The sequence below is a fragment of the Lissotriton helveticus genome, chromosome 3_1 (genome assembly GCF_964261635.1).
Source record: "Lissotriton helveticus chromosome 3_1, aLisHel1.1, whole genome shotgun sequence".
Classification (NCBI taxonomy): Eukaryota; Metazoa; Chordata; class Amphibia; order Caudata; family Salamandridae; genus Lissotriton; species Lissotriton helveticus.
Genome location: NC_136061.1, coordinates 387266057 through 387286648, shown reverse-complemented (window position 1 = coordinate 387286648; position 20592 = coordinate 387266057). Strand labels below are relative to the sequence as shown.

General features: G+C 42.6%; 1 protein-coding gene across 1 annotated transcript in view; it reads left to right on the top strand.

Annotated features, from left to right (window-relative positions):
- Window positions 1–5714: 5714 nt before the first annotated feature.
- Window positions 5715–20592, top strand: part of TSR1 (TSR1 ribosome maturation factor) — a 181931-nt gene continuing 167053 nt past the window's right edge. Inside the window, exon 1 of the mRNA XM_078680132.1 lies at window positions 5715–5900. Within this exon, the coding sequence (XP_078536258.1) occupies window positions 5789–5900 (112 nt within the window). The 5' untranslated portion in view covers window positions 5715–5788. The remainder of the gene's footprint in view (window positions 5901–20592) is intronic.

Below are 20592 nucleotides of genomic sequence, written 5' to 3'. Positions count from 1 at the left end.
CATTTCTGATGATTTGGTACTTGAATACTGCAAGCAACTGGGTGACCAAGTGCGTTCTATCTCTCGCCAGATTGGGGCAGACGCCGTCGCCAACCCGACAACACCAGTTCACAAATTGGTTCCTGGTGACTGGGTTAAGATAAAGAAGCATACTCGTTCGAGTTGCCTTGAACCAAGGTGGGGACAAAAGCGCCAAGTAATCCTGGTCACCACGACAGCGGTGAAGTGTGCAGGCGTTCCCAAGTGGATCCATGCCAGCCATACCCAGAAGGTGATACCCGACGAGGAACCTGGAGCAGAAGGTCGTCCAACTGAGGGGTCTACAGCTGTTGGTCCTGAAGTAGCTGATATCAGACGGCCGAGCACCGGTCCTATTGAGGGTCCTATAGGCGTTGGTCCAGAGGTAACTGATGACGAGTGGCCAAGCACTAGTACTGCTGAGGATCCCACCGCTGTTGGTCCAAAAGTAGCTGATGACGAGCTGCAGAGGATTTGGCCAGAAGAGTGGATACCCATAATCGACCTTCCGGGAGACCCACTCAGAACAAGAGAGCGAATAAGAGAAGACAGGGAGTGGAATAGAGAGGTCGAGCAAGGCACAGGCGAAGACCCTCAGATCATTGAGATTCACATCAAATCTGAGGACGAAGAAGAAGGTCAGACAGGGACAGAACAAGTGATCGATACTCCTCCGCTGACTCCTGATGTCGAAAAGGGACAGACTAGACATAGTGTAATAGTTCGAGCAGAAGAAAATCAAGGGATCGAAGTGCTCGAGCAGGATCAGGCAGAAATAGAAGAACGTGTTCAGGACACAGAAACAGAGACATTTGAAAGCCAAAATCAAAACTCACCTGAACAAGGCCAGCTTAGTAACCAGGCAGAAGAAATAGGTACAAGACCTGGGACTAGTCAGACAGAAAGGGAGAAGGCAGAAATTGAAGTGCCACAAACAGGTGAAAATAAAAGGACATTAGAAGAAAGCCAAATAACAGTGCCAGCTAAAAGACTCAAGAAAAAGAAGCACATTGAGCCAAGGTATATTAAGAGACTAAGATTAAGAATAAAAACTGTGGAAGAGAAACTTGCAGATATAAGAAAAAGTCCCCGAATTGCAGAAATACCTGAAGATAACTCCAAGAGAAGGAGTGAACGAATAAAAAGACAAAACGAAAAATACAAGGATCCAGAGTGGACCTACTTAATCTTGGAAAACTTTGAGGATCTTGATATTACTGACGAAAGCGACGGAGAACGGATTACTGATTACTCTGCAGAGGAAGAGGAAGAACCTCCGTGAAATTGCTCAGCAATAAAAATACCTGGGCAAAAGCCACAAAGAGGGGTTAAAATTTTATTCTGAGCCAAAATGTCTGATTCAAATGTGAGTAGTAGACCTAGCCGCAGTTGTTGCAAAACATGCTGCAAGGTGTGCATATGTAGTATAGTTATAGTTATAGTAATCTGGATAGGATTAACAGTTTTCATTCCTTTTATGGTTAGCAAAAATACTAATATTGACCCTACCCAGACTCCTGACACTGAAGAACTGACAACACGAAGTGTAGAAAGACGTGAGAAAGCACTCAGACAGACAAAACGAGACTTAGAAGCATCAGATGAGGAAGGACTACATTACCACGGAGTTAGAAACAAGACACATTTAAATGTTTTCGCAAACCTGTTAGTGCATTATGTAGAAACTATGGAAATAGAAGATTGCTATGTCTGCATGAAGGTACCTACTTCTGTGGCTGAAGGCGTGACATATCATCACCTACCTCTGACCTATGGAATCTCCTGTAGTATTTTAGCAAGCTTATTTTACAAAAGAGGACCGTTACAGTACTATTACTCTAACAATGACGTGATCTTTTCTGAACTTCCTATACGTGGAAATCTGAATCCTGTACATACCAAAAGTGACGTAATACGATATATGGGAGACTACTTTCTGACTATAGGCAATATAGATATAGCTGAAGCACACAGAGATAACTTGACCTGTACATTACATGAACAAGAAAAGATATTTTTGAACATGGCAGAGAAAAGAAGGGAGAGTTTCCAAAGAAAGGCAAATGACAAAAGGCAGAAAACACCTAAATGGGCTGAAAACATGGAAAGCACCTCAAATGGCGGGGCAGGGCCTGCTTTGTTGCTGGATTTCGAGAAGAAAGGGAAACTCTGTCTTCATCGCGAGAAGACTAGTTATTATAATAACATTTTCATTGGTTCCAGTCAATGTGAGCACAATTATAAGGTAATTGGAGGTTGGGGATTCAAAAATGGGTCAGAGCCTGTGTTTCCTGGAATTTATTATATATGTGGAGACAAGGCTTATTTCAAATTGCCGGATCACTGGTATGGAAGCTGCTATTTTGGCATTGTTTTCCCGAGAATATACCATGTGAATGAAATTGCTGGAAGCAGTGAAAACACTAATGGCTTAGTGCGTAGTAAAAGAGAAAGCGTAGGTGAAATAATGGTTAGTATTTTTAGTGCACTGATACCTGGAGTGGGAGTGGTTCTGAACACTCACAGAATTTGCAAATTATCCACAATAGTGGATGTGTTGTCTACTGACACAGCTCATGGATTTCTGCTGGTCAATACCGAAATGGTTGCGATCAGATCAATGGTTTTGCAGAACAGACTTGCTCTTGACACCTTATTAGCAAAAGAGGGCGGAGTCTGCCGGATGTTGAAGGCGCAACATTGTTGCACTTACATTCCGGACAAAAGTGTACAGCTCAAAAGATATGTGAAAAACATTACTAATTTGGAAAAGGAACTCAAACCACTCGAGGTTGACAGTGCCTGGAAGAGACTGGTTGATGGTCTCTCCAATGTAGGTCATTGGTTTGCTAGTTTAGGTAAAAGCTTATTGTTAAAGGTACTGATGCCAATTGGAGTGATAGGTCTTATCCTATTTCTCATATTCGTCTGTTGCAAATGTCGAAAGCATACTAAGAAGTATCAGGTGAATGCAAGAGGAGTGAAACGGAGTGCGGATGAACTTGAATTGGAAGAAATGAATAATCAGATTTATAAAAAGGTGAAAAATTCTCACCCTACCTTAAATGAGAAGGAAAAATTGAATCGCCTGTTGGAAGAGATAGAAATGTACAAGGTGTGAAAAAAAGTTGGCATCTGGTTCCATTTTTTGTGTGATGATAGTAAATATCATCAAAGAGGGGATTGATAGAGCAAGATTTCGCATCGCGACTTGCTCGATTCATGAACCTCGAAACCGTTGTAACCTCGTAACGAATTGTACGTTTTACTAATATCTTTATTTCCGATATATATGTATCATAGAGACGCTTGCATATGTGTTTTACTAATACGATTAATCTGTGTCCATAAAATGGCCGCTGCTTGGCTTTTCGTTTCTGCGCATGCGTGAGGCATAGTCAGCTGACATGACGCAGTCAGAATTTGAGAGGGAAAAGGTGCGCATGCGTAATAGCAATAACGTGCTGAAGCTTTGTGCTGCTGCTCTTGTGAAATTATTCGTTGCACCTACCAATAACGCATAGTATATTTTTATAATGATGAAACTAAAGTACGAACTTATAACATGTAATACATTCATTTATTTCTATGTATTAATTTGTTTTCGCTTACTTTTCATGTATCCTCGACACTGAGGGGTAACGGGGCTGGGGAGTCCATCTTGGAGGGTACTTCTGCGCAGAATCCGTCATGGTGAAGATGGCATTGAAACCAAGCCAAAGAAGGTTGTTGGCAGAGCCTGCATGAGAACGTGCACCTTCACCCAGCCAGAAGCATCTAGATTATACTATATTGTAATACATTGTATAAGTTTTCATTGTATTCCGTGCGACTTCTCGTGGGAACCCCAATCTTGCTAGGCGGCACCCAAAAATGTAAATTAGGCCTTAGAATAGTCTGTTCTGATTGGTGTGTTAACCAAATCCTACCTTAGGACCAATCGAAATTTGGGGATTCTGACACTTTGCAACATTGGGGGGTGGTACACTGACCCAAAAGAGTATATCTAGCCTAGGTTTAGCTAGAGAAATTGTCCGACTTGTCTGAATGGCTGACCTGTCACTGACCCAACGCACTCAATAGGTGACTTGATACAGAGCGCTGCGGAGCACTCTGTCCGAATTTGACCATAGACTAAGGTTTTACTAAACCTTAAGTGCTGGCGGAGCACTTTGCTGAGGAGTTCGCTGACCCAATCGGGGTCCTGACTGATAGCTGCAGAGAGGGTGGAGCGCAGGCGTTGCTTCCGAACTGCGGGTGCTGGTCGTATCCTGGTGGTCCTGTCCTGATCCTAATCTGGGTTTCCTGTCCTGTCCTGGGGTGTCCATTCTGCACCTGCTGTCCCACTGAGGGTTATCCTTCCTTGAGGGTTTTCCTGTCCTTAACTGACCCGTGGCCAGGGTTGGTTTTCACACCAGTCTAGGTAAATATCGCTCTGAATTCTTAAACTGCACCTTTCTATTTTCTGTCTTTGCTTCAATAAAGACATACCTTTGCACGTGAATAATTTTCCATGCTTTCTCCTGCAACCATTGCATTTCATAAAGTCATTTGTATTTGATTTCATAACATGTTCCTATGTTACCCTACCTTTTAGAAATCATTTTCTGTATTACAGTTTGCAACTTCCTGATATGGTCGTGGTTTTTCTCTCGTAAAACTGACTAAAGTAACTCAGATTTATAGCGTGTTCACTTTACCCTTATCTTAGTTTTCCTCTCACTTTGCGGGTTCCCTGTCGCACTAGTATTTCTTTTGATAAAGCTGTATGACTGCCTTTTACTTGAATTTAAGATAAACTTTCAAAACTTCCAGTTGTCCGTGGTCATTTCATAAATAAAATATAAATGTTTGGGTTGGTATTTTGCTGCCTTTCCTTTTACAGCTAGCTCCCTGACCCATCGTGGTCATAGGTACCCATAACGGTGGATGGTAAGTTGGGTACACTGGAAATAAATCGAAAGGGAACTCACAATTATTGGTAGTAGATTGCGTGGTCATCTGATCAATGTATATGATAAAGTAAAGTATATGGGCCCGAAGCCAGAAGTGGCGAAATTATTGGTCGGGTGACCCGCGATCTCTAGCACCCCTTAATGTACTGTTTATTGAGCTGCAACATGGCAGCTGAAAAATATTGCATGGGGAGAGAATTAATTCACCATGATTATGAGGTATGGCGTACTGCTCCGCATGCAACATCTAGTCATCGCTTGTTCGAAGCATCTTGTAACAGGACATACCGAAAAACATCGGTGCAGTTATTTGAAATCTGAAAAACACTATTCAGAAGAAATATCTTTTTTTTTGTTTTAAAACGCTGTTGCATAAATACCACAATAAGGTGCAGTAAAATAACTTGTTTATTAGAGTACATTCTAAATAGTAATACACACAAAGGAAGGTAGGTAATATATAACAAACGCACGTAAACGTTTGCTGCTAGCCTTTCACAACAGTCATAGTTCTGCACACAATAAATATTTTCACAATTAACCACCGACTGTGGCTTCGTCGAAGAAATGTTTCCAAAGCAGCGTTTGTATGTAGCGTCCTAAATATTCTAAATACACACACACACACACACACATTCATTAACGAGCCTCGGCCATGTAGCCGCTCCTCGCTGTGAATGCCATCTCTATGATCAAACAGGTTGGACACTCTGGCGCAGTTCTGGGCTCGATCGTCTGTGACCCGGAAGTGCTTTCCGTGCACGTGTTTTCCTGCGCATCCTGTCCTGGAACTATGTTAGTTCTTTTGACTGAAAATGGTGTCTGGGGAACAGCAACCGCACCGACCCGGTGCTCTGAAGCAACAGAATAAGCAACACAAGGCAGGGAAGCACCGCAGGAAGAGAAGCTTGGAGCGGGAGAACAGAGGTAAGAAATGCTTTATGTTGAATGGTGATCTGGGCATGGACTGTCAACGGAGTAAACAAAATGCGATTTCAGAAAGCGAATTGGGAGCAGTGGGTGTAACGAAAGAGCTAGGGAGACATCACCTTAGTCTCTGTCATCAATGCGAATGAGACTCACTCAACAGGCTTTGCAGCGCATGCAGCGAGTAGAATTTTGTATAGTTGCCAAGTTTTCAGTATACTTATGTGTGACATTTCATTACTTTGAGTGACACTATCACGCGAAACAAAAAGCAAAATATCCCAGGTTATGGTAACTAATTAGCCCATTTGATCATTGTAATAACTCTCTAAGGGAAGGCGGTAAGATTGCCTGAGGTATGGAGGTTACAGTTGAATCAAGAAAGGCTGCAAATGTTTAGGTACCTATGCAGGGGCATAGCTACCAGTGGTGCACTCGGTGCAGTGGACAGGGACCCAGAGGTGGGGTGGCACCCAACTACTTCTTCAACTCTTTCTTGTCACATTTGCTGTGTGTTAATGCAGAGGTCAAATGTCAGTCTAGTCTTCTGGCAACTGCTGCTTTTTCTTTTTACATGGAGTCTGGTGTTTTTCTTTTTCTTAATGGAAAGTATGAGGATTTTCTAAAGTGAACAATGTGGCAATCTTGCCAGTGTAGAAGGATAGGCTTCAGGATGTTGTCTTCTTCTAAAACGTGCAACAAACTTAAAATACCTATAAATGAACTGTACAAATATTTCATTAGAAATCGTTGGAAAAGTACAAATGAAGCACTTTTTTCTAATACTGAAGTAAGATTGAAACAACAATTATAAGATGCTCAAAACAGATCTAGAAACTTTATTTGATACTGCACAAATGATAAATATTTGCTTAAACCTGATTTCCACAATATATAATTTGTGCACTATATAGTTTTATTAGTAAAACTGTATGTCTGCAAATTTAGTGATTATTTCAATCGAAAATGTGCAGTTTCTAAATGATAGTACGCAACCACACCATGCTTTATAAATATATTTGTAACAGTGTGCGCCTAAATGCTCCGCAGTTACATATTACTCCCTTACCACTCTCCTGATGAGTGAGTATTATTTGCGATACTTGTTCTTTGTGTGATACTTAGATTTTTCAGAATCCCTATGCGTTCAGTGTTGTAACATTGATGGCAGCGCCTCCAGTCTGGAAATTGTTCCAGCATCACTGCCTTCAAGGGCATGTCTGAACTGGGGTGGCAGAGTGGGCTAAAGAACGGTGATGGATTAAACCCAGATCTTTTGACTGGGTGTGAGTGTTTGATTGGTTCAGATGCTCCGTCCATTACCACCCCCTTTTGTACCGCTTTTGGCCGCCATAAGTGTGGCAGGGTATGCTCAGACGTGAGTCCCTTGCTCACTTTGCCACTGGATTCAAGCAAGCCGGGCTGAAGACGGCTGTAATGCCAGAAACCGGTCCTCGGAAGCTTGTTTCCGGTCCAGGGAAGGCATGGCTTGGCAGTTCGGGCTGGACTGTTCCCATGAGGCACAGGGTCAGACTGACTTGCATATAGCCAAGTCTGAACTGGGGTGGCTGAGTGAACTAAAGAACGGTGATGGATTAAACCCAGATCTTTTGACTGGGTGTGAGTGTTTGATTGGTTCAGATGCTCCGTCCATTACCACCCCCTTTTGTACCGCTTCAAGGGCTACAGGAGCTCTTACAGCACTGGGAGCTTGCTGTTAGCTTTGTCAGATTCCCTAAGCTGCAGGAATCGGACTCCGAGCAGCAGAATACACGGAAGTACCTTCAGTGGCACAACGAAGGCCTCGTTGCGCATGCGCTGAATGGCCGAGCAGCGCACATGCTTACTTTTGTAAATGCAGAGTGCGCCATTCGTTCATTGCTGCCTGCCCCCAACAGATGTCAAAGAAGTTATGCCCATACTGATGCACGAATCCTGAAGACAAAACAGTCCCAGAAATCGCTGCGTGCAACCTGACAATCGGAGGGCAAACAATGGTGGTTAGTAAAAGAACATAGACTTACTTGGGACAAAGTGTTGCAACTGCGAAAAATTTATTATTTGAGCATTGTTTAATTCTATGCTAAAACAAGAATTTGCACTGCAATAAGTCTCACAGTTGGCTCGCGTTTGAGCTATTGATGTTGTAAATAACAGTGGGCCAGATGTATCAAAAAAAGTATTGCGATTCGCAATTAGGGAATTGTATAACGGCATGCATGAAATTGTGTAGTACACTTTCTGCGATTCATAAGGGGTTGCAAATGACCTACCTCATGAATATTAAATAGGTAGGATGCAATTTGCGACACCCTAGAGATTGCAAAAATCACTGGGATGGTGGCCTGGTGGAGTCAGCAGACCACCATGCTCGTTATTGCCTTTAAATAAAGCAATCATTTTTTTTAAATGCAGGCCGTTTTCCTTAAATGAAAACAGGTTGCATTCAAACAAGTAAAATGAAAACTTTTCTTTTTTAAGAGTAGGCAGTGGTCTGTGAGACCACTGGCTGCTCTTTTAAAAAATGCATTTATTACCACCTACTTGAAGTAACTGGTAATATGCCAATGCTTTGCGACCCCATTTACGGTCCCAAAACATTCTTACATACCGATGTGATTCGTTATTAGGAAAGGACGCCCCTTCCTAATACCGAATCGCAAACCCAAATTGTGATTCGGTAACAGGTTACCAAATCGTGTTTTGGGTTTGCTACATTTGAGAAGCCTTTTTTTCCGTGACAGCTAAAGAACGATGATGGATTAAACCCAGATCTGTGACTGGGGGTTAGTGTCTGAAAAGTTTCAGCTCTCCGTCCATCATCTCCTTGTGTTTTATTTGTTCGCCCTATGTTGGCAGGGTATGCCCAGACGTGGGTCCCTTGCTCACTTTACCACTGGATTCAAGCTAGCCTGGCTGATGAGGGGTGTTAACCCGAAACCGGTCACAGGATGCTTGTTTCCGGTTTAGGAAGGACCTGGCTTGGCAATTCAGGCTGGATTGTTCCCATGAGGCACAGGGTGAAGGCATATTTGCCTATAGCCGGGTCTGAACTGAGGTGGCAAAGTGAGCTAAAGAACAATGATGGATTCAACTCCGATCTGTGATTCGGGTGAGTGTCTGAAAAGTTTCATCACTCCATCCATCCATCCATCCACTACTGTGACAAAACATGACAACAGGCCTACTATTATAACTTCATCTTTGCAGTTTAAACCTGTGTTGTGACCTGCTAAAATAGCCATTTGACAGGTAAATAAACTTCCCTTTTGAATTTTAGTATGTCACCTTTTTGTAGGTTTTGTAGCGGGGGGCGGGAAGCGGGAGGCGGTCTAGGCAATGTCTGGGCGGGCGGGGGGCCGGCCGGGACTGCACAAAAACCGAAAATGCTGACCCCAGCCCCCTTCTGCCCCGGGCAACGCCGGGGCGCGCTGCCAGTGTATATGTGTGTGTGTGTGTGTATATATATATTTCTATCAAAAAACAGACATTTGAGGTGAGCAGATCTAGAGTGTCGCTGGTGTTGAGAGTGCTCTAACAGGAGCTGCTTTCCACCTAAACTGAGACCTACCCAGAGTTCTCTCCTTCTTTTTTGCATAATTTATGCGTCACTCTATGCCTGAAAGGGTTTTGTTTTGACTTAATACTGGGTGCTCCCTTGTGTCTGGACAAAGCTATACCTCTCTGAAGAGCTCTAATTAGAGCGAAACACTGTGTCAGGGGTTGCTTTTATTCATTTCAGGTTGGCTTGAGTTGGTATTTTACCAATTCAAAGCTGTAATATTGTGCCTGGAGTGATACATGGCTTTTGTTATTTGACAGCTCGGCAAGGACTGCACTGTACTAGTCCTATGCTTAAAGACTTTGCTGTTTAAATGGCGAAAGACTTTGTCATTTTCTATCTTGGCATGGATAGCACTGTCTAATCCTATGCTTAAAAACTTTGATAGAAAAACAGACATTTGAGGTGAGCAGATCTAGAGTGTCGCTGGTGTTGAGAGTGCTCTAACAGGAGCTGCTTTCCACCTAAACTGAGACCTACCCAGAGTTCTCTCCTTCTTTTTTGCATAATTTATGCGTCACTCTATGCCTGAAAGGGTTTTGTTTTGATATATATCCACAAAACACATGCTACTCTTTGCAACATGAAACAGGCCACTCCAGCATGCTGTAGCATTATTTCAGATGTTTATTGGAGACAGAAGCAGCATGACGCTTTTAACCTCCCACGAGGCTTAATCATATGCACAGTTTTCTCTTGATGGGTTCGTTAGCTTTTTAAAACGTAACTAAAAACATTGAAGAAGGACTGATGTCCACCAGTTCAATTAAAGCGGCAGTTGGTGTTTTAACATAAATGCACTTGGCTTTCTCTGTCATGTAGTCACAGTAAGTATTTTTTTATTATTTATATAAGGAAAATCCTTTGAAAATCAAGTATTTTCATTATAGTCGTATCCCATCACTGCACAGTTTTCCAATTGTCTTACATTGTAGTATTCGGACCACAAAGCCCAGAATCCACCATCACTTCTTTGTTTCACCTACTTGGTACTTCAATGTTATATATATATATTCTATATCCGCTGAGTGCAATAGAATACGCAAGATGTGGGCTGTATGCATTCTGTTGACACCACGGTATCAAATCCTGCTTCACAGATCTGTTTAGCCTTGTGTAAACCCTTTGCTCACTTCACTTGAAAGGGAGAGAACAGGGTGGTAGAATAATTATTTTGTATCCCCCTATCTAGTTGCTGCAAGGCCTTACCTTTGTCCTACCAAAATTCTGTCTCTGGGGTTGTTGTGGGTACATTACTTGCTTCAAAATTGAATTTTGTGTTCGATGTGGGACAGCACTAGGGTGTTTTTTTTTGCAGAGTTTTATATAGCGCGAACTAGACCCGAACCGAATCAGGTCCCAGAGCGCTTTACATATTTTCTCGTTACGTTACATTTTACGTTTCCAGTTACTTTAATTTTAGGCACGGGGAGATTAAGTGATTTGCCCAGAATCACTGGAGTTTTTTTTGACGTCGTTACTGAGACTCGAACCCAGATCCCCAGGTCCGAGGTCGAGCGCCCTAGCCGTTAGGCCAACTCCTCTCCCCTTACCATTGAACGCTACTCACTCACACCTCCAGCCTCAGAACCCAAGTGTAGTGTGGCCGAATACATTTGTCAACTTGGATTTGCTCTGACGCCTTGCATTTTGGCCCTTTTTGCATTCTGGTACACGGGAACTGCGGCAAATGTGGGTCAGTTAGGGCTCGAAACTTTACTCCGTCGGTCAGAGAGGAACTAGGTGTGATTTAGGGTATACCCCATTCACAGACTGTTGAATGCTACAAAGCTGAATCCTCAGCCAGCCTTACCCAGAACACTGCTAGACTTGCAAAAGGATTCCAAGTGCTGTGAACAAGCTGCACTTGGCATCTGTGACCTGTGAGTAGGACCTGAGGAGGTGTGAACCGTTCCACTTGAAATCCAATGACAGAAAAGTCTCCAAGAATCATAAGGCAGATTCCCTTGGGGGGCTTCAGGAGCGTAAAGCTGAACAAGGCATTCCTGTGAAGAATCCCACCTGACCAGTGGCACCTGTTCTTTGTTGCTGCCCTCTTTCGAACACAACGAGAATCTCTAAGTGCTCTTAGGACCTTAGAAGTGTAGCCCTATGGTTGTTAGGGGTGAAAAGAAGTTTGGTATCTTTTTCAAAACTTACTCTCCAGAGTCTCAAGGGGACCCACTGCGAAAAGTATACGACTAACAGTTGCATGGCATAGTATTGAATTTCACGTTTATCCGGCGTGGAACAATCATATTTGGTCTACAAGTACTTGCTTTGATTGTGCATCTATGTACCTTCCATGTACTTAGATCTGTGTGTTTGTTACTTTTCTCCTGAAAAAGCATGTCTAATGCACTACCCTATTTCCCATCCTGTACCTCTATCAATATCTTTAATCTACATATATTTAACATCTTTGTGCATCTATATACTTTCAATATACTTATGGATCTATATATTTATCACTTTCTTCTAATTTAGCCTTTCCAATGCCATACCCTATTTTCAGCCTATACTTCTCTCAATATATCTTATAGCCCAACTGTCTGACTCATCTCCAACTTCTTTCTACTACTCTTTCCAATGCACAACCCCCTCTCTCACCCTATTCATCTATCAATATATCCTCTACATCCACTTTCATCCCAAACCCCATACCAATACTATGACCCCCAAAATAACCCTCTCTATACTCTCTCCTACTCTACCCCACCTTGCGTCATCTGACACCTCTTTTACTATACCGATCCCCCCCCCAAAATAAACCTTTCTAAACTCTTCCCCTCCAAAACCCCTTTTTACTCCTCCAAAAGTCTCCTCCTAGTGCTATGACCTAAAAAAAAATATATATCAAAACCTTCACTTTTCAGTCCCTCCACTATCCTTTTCAATCAAAATAACAGCCTAACATGTTCACTTCTCAAATTCGATATTCCACAATACTAATTAACCATTAATCCTTTATGGGTTCCAGAGTAGCATGCTACTCGCCAATAAAGCGCTATATGAATGGAAACCTTTTTCCCTTTTCTACCCCTCCCCAACCCTTCTCAATCCAAATAACTTAAAAACATATCCCCCATTCAAATTACTTTCATGTTTCACTGTACTAATTCAACACTAATCCTTATGGGTTCCAGAGTAGCTTGCTACTCGCCCAAAAAGCGCTTCAAAACCCCAACGGTGTAGCAAGCGCTATATAAATACAAACCTCTTTCCCTCTTCTACCACGCCACTTACCCTTCTCTATCCAAATAACTGAATACCATATCCACCACTCAAATTACTTCATGTTTCACTATACTAATTTTCAACACTAATCCATTATGGGTTCCGGAGTAGCGTGCTACTCCGGAACAGGTGCTATATGAATGGAAACCTTTCTTCCCCTTCTATCCCTCCGCTGTCCTTCTCACTCCAAATAACTGACTAATATCCACCACTCAAATTACTTTCATATTTCACCATACTAATTCACCACTAATCCTTTATGGGTTTCCGGAGTTACGTGATACTCACCCAACAAAAAAAAAGCGCTTCAACACCCATCGGGGGTAACAAGCGCTATGTAATACAAACCTTTTTTCCTCTTCTATCCTTCTGCTATCCTTCCGAATCCAAATACCTGACTAACCTATCCACCACTTAAAATTACTTTCATGTTTCACTATACTAATTCAACACTAATTCTCTATGGGTCCCGGAGTAGCGTGCTACTCACCGAAAAAGCGCTTCGACGCCTTGACAGGGGTAGTAAGCGCTATATAAATGCAATTGCAATACAATACTTCCAAGCCATAGTGCGGCCAATCTACTTTGTGTATCTGACCCGCGCTCCTTTGCGGTCTGCCTCAAATAGCACCTAGGGCTCTATTTACTGTGACTATTGACTACTATTTGCCTTTTGGTGTTATTTTGCACTTAAATCTTTAAAAATTAATGTCTCTGTTTCCCTGTTTTTATCATTATGATGTGATTTTGTTTATTAAATTTTTTTTATCTTGATAAAGTGGAGTGAGATTTTTATTTGGATGTCTTTTCAACTCTTTAACTGTTTTGGTATTATTAAATGTTTTCCAATTTTCTTTAAGTTAAGTCTAGCTACCAGCGATTGTGCTCTGATTTAAATTATTGAAACCTTTGACTGGATCAAACATAATAGTGACTTTACTACTTGTGGTAGTCACCAATCTACCCCGACTAATCTCTTTCTCACTGTAAGCATAACCCTGAATATGTGACAATTGGCACAACTGGTTTTGGTGTTATTTTGTTTGTTTTGACATCTTTTCATCATTTACTATGTGTCACTTCTTTCTTAGTGTTACTTGTTAGACCTCCATTCCTGTGATGTCATCAGTTATGCTAATTAGCAATCAAAATAATTTTCAAAACTTGAGAGCTCTGGGTCTACTGACAGTTGTGCGAAATAGACTACCCTAAACTGTAGGTGTGTATTCTTTTTGTTGCATTTTTCTGACATTCCCTTGCTGATGCCTATAATAGGTTTGCTTCCTGAACAGTATTTTAACATACTGGTCTGGATTTTAATTAAAATTTGAATCGAATCGAAAGCAGAAAAATTAAAACATTAATAAAATCAATGCTGTCTTGACTATTAGTAGATCAAACAAAAAGGCAGAATTGTTGTTATAAAAAAAAACAGTGTTTTTTTTAGACAAATGCATCTGAGTATCCGCTCCTACCTCTTCCAGACCCCCAAAACATGCACAAATGGACAGCATTTTTCTCTAATAAAAAATAAAATGAGGCATTCCTGTTGTTGAAGGAGATTAGCGGACGGGTACCATGAAACTCAGTGGAGTCTGCTTTGTTGTAAGAGTGCCGAATTGTAGTGTAACATTTGTAGTAGAGTTTTGGTTTTATGCGTGAGAGCCCATAGTGGTGGTGGTATCTTCTCTTGGATCACCACGCCTATGTGTGTAATGGCAGTGACAGAACACATGCACTTTAATTTATTTGTTGCTGTACCTAATTCTGTTGTTGTAATTGAATCCACTCGATAGTGACAGAGGACCAATGTACGCCATGCACTTGTAGCAGACAGCCAGTCAATCATGACAGAAGTTCTCTGTTACTGCAATGATCAGTTGTTTTGTTTGGTTTCTTTCTTAGAGGCATTATACATCATGTGAACAAATTCATACAGTTGTACGCATGAACTTCTACACTAAAAATAAAATAAAATATATGTGTATATGTGCCACAGAAAATACTCAAAAAGAGACGGGCGATTGCATCCCCGCTGCTGACAAAGGAGGTCCTGAAATCATGCCTCCAGGAAATGAAATGCAACATAGAGAAATTGTTTCAGGAAGGTCTTTCTAGACCTAAGAAAAGATGTAGTGAAATTAACAGATTTGCAACTCGTGAACTATTTCCTTGGATCAGGCAGAAACTTATATTCAAAACACAACAGACTCAAAACAAACTGCTCCAACCATCACATACCACGGTCAGGCTCAGACAGGTTTCTCTAAGTGTGAGGATTTTGAGAACAGATACGGGTGCAAGAATATTTGCATTCACAATCTGAAAGAAGCGAGTTAGGGGGAGGACATGTCTAAGTGAGTGAAGAAACCAAGCACTATCACAGGGCTAGAGGGATGTTTAGAGACCAAGCCTAAGTATTATCCCCCATTGGAACTAAGCTAATAAACAACAAACTTAGGGGTCTATTAAAGAAAACCAATAGTGATTCTATATTGTTGTACCCATGTCAATTGTACACCAGGACAAACACCGTAGAACTAACCGACCATATCACCAAAGGTGAAGCACCAGTAAGCGTAAGTCACCCCTGGTTAAGGATTCCCATCAAAGGTCTTGTATGGATCAATATTCTCATTTGGTAATCCTTATCAGGTATTGTGTCTCTTGATCATTGAGACCAGCATACCCTGATAGCCAGTTCGGGGTAGCGACCCACAATCACTCGGTACTACCACATGATGTTGATATGATGGGAAAGTGCAGTGCAAAAACGAATAAGTGGTGATTAAAAAAGGATAGGAACTTAACAAAAACGATTTTAATTTAATAGGAGTTAGCCCCTTCCTCTTTAAAAACAAGAACAGTATAACCACGTAATCGCAGTTCACACAAATAGCTGCGAGGAGACCAACATGTTTCAGCCACGGGATGGTTACCTAGGCTTTCGTCAGGGTCTCTGTTCTATATATATGCTACTGATTCAAAGTGAGTAAAGTGTGAAAAACTATACAAAAAAACACACAAGTGAACAACAGTAAAGGATATGATATTCCTTCATCTGTATAAACTCCTCTCTTCGGTACCTGGTTGACTTAATACTGTATGTAGGGAACAAACGTACAGATGAATCACAATCAGATATCATGGTCTGTTACAAGAGGTGTAAAGTGTCTAAATAAGTACAAAAAACTCAAACATTCATTTACTCACCCAAAATACCCGGGGAGTGGACCTCACCTCTTCCTGGACCTGGCTCAGGATATGTGAGACCCCGCTCTACAAGGACAAAAGCCGACTTCGTAAGGACAAGGAACAGAGGGATCAACCTTAGATCTGCTCTGGCAGTGTACAAGAAAACGAAGTACCAAGGTCTTCAATCTATGGAGCTCAATAGCATCTGCCCACTGGTTCCCAATTCAACCTACTCACCATTCTATTGTAAACTATAATTCAAATCAATTTTAGCGTTTCTACCGCTAATTTAAGAAGACACAAGACAAATGGAAACACAGATATTGCATTAAGGACGGTGGAAAGGGGCTCCTACCTGTCCGTCGTTGTCTCAGACTGTTGCTGAGTCAGTGGGAGGCACCGGATGTCTTACGTGGCTCCCATTTCACCAGACTGTTATCCCAACCAACCAATCGGGAACCAGCTCGGGAGGTCCTGTTCCGAAGGGCTAGCATGGGTCAGGTTCATGATTAACTATCGTCAAATGCTGATATCAGGAGTTGTTTACTAGCAGTGGAGGGGGACGGTGTTTAACTCGGTCTCCCCCGCGTTTGTTTGGCAGACTTGCGCACGTAGTCTCGCGAGGCTACCCGGGGGAGAACTACCAGGTGATGTCACGCCTCTAGCCAGTGTAGTCTGTTGATTTCGTCTTCCGCCCTCTGTGGCAGAGTCTCGGGCTGAGGGAAAGAACTACCGGATGACGTCATTTACGTGACGTCGGTAGTTCAAATCCGAAAGCGGCCCTGTCAGTGTGTTTCTGCCTGCTCTCTCCGGTGTTCGACCAATTATAGAAGACAAAATCACCCTAGGCAAAAGTCGCACGAGTAGAAATACAATTTGAAAGATATTACGAGTAAAAATACAATTTGAAAGGTATTACTAGAGGGAGGTTTGCTCTTCATGCCGCATGATAACAAAGTGACCCACAAAACTATCTAGAACCCTTATAGAGGCACCCCAATTAAGTTGTGTAATTCAAAGTAATAACTAGAGAGCTCATGGGCACAAAAGTGGCATAGAATAAGTGATCTTTAAAAACTTGCTCTTTTCCAGTGGTGTGCATAAAAGAATTAGTCAACATATTTATTCAGGCCAAACCAGTGCAGGCTCAAAAAGTTGGTCACTACTCTTTCGCCAAACTTTATGTAACATTATGATAGACTGAGCCAGGGTATATCATCGTTCAATCCTCGTTTATCTGTGCCCAATTTAAAAACCCATTTTTGTTCACGCAGGAACAAAAATCTCGACACATCACTCACGTGCGGTGGAATAAAGGGTTTTTCCAACACATGCCACTTGAAGTCAGTTTCTGTATGGTTATGTGTTATGAAGTGTTTCGTGGGTCTCGAAATATCTTTCCTGCACCGAAAAGTACTTCTATGCTCTTGCATTCTCACGCGCACCTTTCTCGTGGTCATACCTACATATCGTTCGTTGCACGTACACGTTATGAGGTAGATAAGGTTTGTACTATTGCAGTTGGAAAACTGTCGAAGTACCCACGGCCGATCAGTGCCAATATCCACACTTGTGATCCTGGAGGTCAGTGGACAAACAGAACAACCTCCGCAGGGATGGTGACCCGTTACAGGAGGTAGGTCCCATAGTGTGCCTAACTCTCTCCTGGGCGTGGCTTTGGGGCGGGTGTGTACCAAATGGTCTCTTAAGTTTTTAGAACGTTTGAAGGCAAAGAGCGGAAGTGCAATCTTGTCTCTGCCACTGTTCAGAATACGCCAGTGTTTCTTAATGACTCCCTGAACATAGTTGGACTTGGTGTTGAAAGTGCTCACTAGAGTCAGGCGATCCAAGGGTGGTTTCACTATGCGAGGTTCAAGAAGTGCAGCTCGGTGGTTTTTCGCTGCTCGTTTACATGAACGCTGTACCAGTTTTTTGGGGTAGTGTCTTGCGGTCAGTTGCTTAGATAAGTCCTCTGCATGGTTTTTAAAAGTTTCAGGAGTAGAGCAGTTCCGTCGGACACGGAGGAACTGTCCAAAGGGCAGATTATCCCGCAGGGACTTTGGGTGTTGGCTTTCGTACAAAAGGAGCGAATTTCTAGCCATAGGCTTGCGATATAGTTCGCTCTCTAAGCCAGTCTCGGTACTGTAGATTGAAAGGTCCAGAAAGGGGAGCCTATCTTTGCTCATTTCCATAGTGAAGCGAAGGTAGTTGTTTTGATTATTGAGCCATTGTTGGAAACAGAGGGCCGATTCATTTGTCCCTCTCCAGACCATAAGAATGTCATCGATGTATCTTTTCCACCAAATTATTGATGAAAAGAAAGGATTGGTGGGATGCAATACTATGGTTTGTTCGAACTCATGAACATATAGATTCGCTAGGGAAGGGGCAAAAATGCTGCCCATGCTCGTCCCAGAGACTTGATGGTATATCTGGTCCTCATACATGAAAAAATTCTCTTTCATCGCCATGGTAGCCAAGGCCATGATGAAAGGAACTGGAGTGATGGAGTCCAATTCCGATTCCTCCAGGATGCACCTGATGGTGTCCAGCGTGGCATCCTGGGGAATGGAGGTGTATAATGACTCTACATCTAGAGAGACTAGATAGTCAGTCTCTCGATCAAAGGCTATTTCAGGGATTACTCTGAGGACATCGGTGGTGTCCTTGAGAAAGGTAGGCATTTTATGAACCAACGGTTTGAGGAAAAAATCGGCAAAAGCAGAGAGGGGTTCTAAAAGTGACCCCTGGCCAGAGATTATGGGCCTGCCCGGTGGTGGTCTCTGGGGTTTGTGCACCTTTGGTAAGGTGTAAAAATAGGGCATAGTCGGATGCTTAGCCTGTAGAAATTGTGCCTCTACGGGGGTAATCCAACCCTCACCTAAGGCCTCTTCAACCAGTACTTTGATCTCACTCATCAGTCTGGGGGTGGGATCGGTAGTCAAAGGTCGATATGCATTGATATTGCTCAGTTGGAGGAGACACTCAGTCCTGTATGCGTCTATATCCTGGACGACAATGGAGCCCCCTTTATCAGCGGGCTTCACAATTATAGTCCCATCTTGGGTCAAAGTTTTTAGAGCCTGTCTTTCAGCAGTGGAAAGGTTGTTGTAATTGGGTCTCGAACAGTATTGTATTTGTTCTATGTCGTTTTTGACTGCCAATTCAAATGTAAGTATTTGAGGTGGTATGGCGTGTGCTGGAGGTGAGAAAGTGGATTTAATCCTCAAGCCAGTATTGGTGTCTCTATCATGTTCTGATTCCTCGGTATTCCCGTTCTTAAAGAAGTAATGAAGCCTACGTTTTCGGAAAAACTGGGCTAGTTCAGTTTGGAGTATGAATGGATCACCCTCGTCTGTCGTGACAAACCCTAGGCCTTTATTCAACAAGACTTCTTCCATGTCTGTTAAAGTCCTTTGACTTAAGTTGACTACCAAACTAGTGTCAGGTGTTGCTACTGTTCTTGGGCACTCCTTCTCGTATGACTCCGAGTTCCTGCGTGGGGGCCTGTGTTATCCTCCCATTGGACCTGAGGTTGTCCTTGTGTCGGTCTTCTTTTGCCCCGTGACCGTCTGGGGCCACGCGCCAAAAAAGGCTGATTATTAAAGTTAGGAAACCCGGAAAAAGGGGCCATCGGTGGCTGAAAATTGCCTGGGTAGCCCCAAGGGCCCGGAGGCCACCAAGGTTGACCTGGCATGTTGTATTGACCCCTATGATTTTGATATCTGCCTCCTCTGCCTCGATTAGTTCCGAAGTTGGGTTGCTGATTATTGGCCTCAGAGTCACTCCCTGTATCCGAGCTGGATCCAGAATAATTGGATCCATACGCTCTCCCTCGCTTGTTGAAGTCTGGGGCTTTGTAGTTGTCACTGGTGTAGGGATAGACCGTTTCTAAACTAAACTTGGCTAGATCTTTTTTAAATTTCTCTAGCTTGGTCTGAAGTATAGAGTCAGCAAAATCTTTGTTAGTTTTGTCAGATTCATCTTTGTGTTTTTTTAAATTGGCGGTGACAGTTGCCTTTATTTGTCCCTCCAGAACTTGTATTTGGACCAGAATTGCGTCTGCTACCCGTTTGGCTGTACTGATGATAAGTATAAGCCAGTCACGGGTGCAGCGCCAGGCAATCATTGACCAATCCTTCAGGAATGGTTTGTCGTTAAGAAAGAGTCGTGGAGCATTAGTGACTATGAGCCCCGGAGGTGCGCAACTAGCTCTCATATATTCTGCCATGATGATCCCATGAGTCTGAGTGCGAGAGTGCGATTTTTTTTAAAGTTAAGACTTTAGTCCAGTCATCAGTCGTAATAACTGTCGGTGTGGGCAGTGTTTCTAAAATACTCGGCATATTGTCTAAGATAGAGTGGTACATTGCGTCATCATAGGCTAAACCGTGACGTTCAGCCATTATAGCTAATCAATAGGCAGGGAAAGGCAAAAAGGGGAGGACTGTGGGACTATGCTAGAGTGAAGAACAATTCTTATTATTAGAATGGAAAAGACCACCTTTCGTGTGATCCAACTTTAAAGCCCGCAGCTGTCCGCTGCTCTAAAAATGAAGAAACCAAGCACTATCACAGGGCTAGAGGGATGTTTAGAGACCAAGCCTAAGTATTATCCCCCATTGGAACTAAGCTAATAAACAACAAACTTAGGGGTCTATTAAAGAAAACCAATAGTGATTCTATATTGTTGTACCC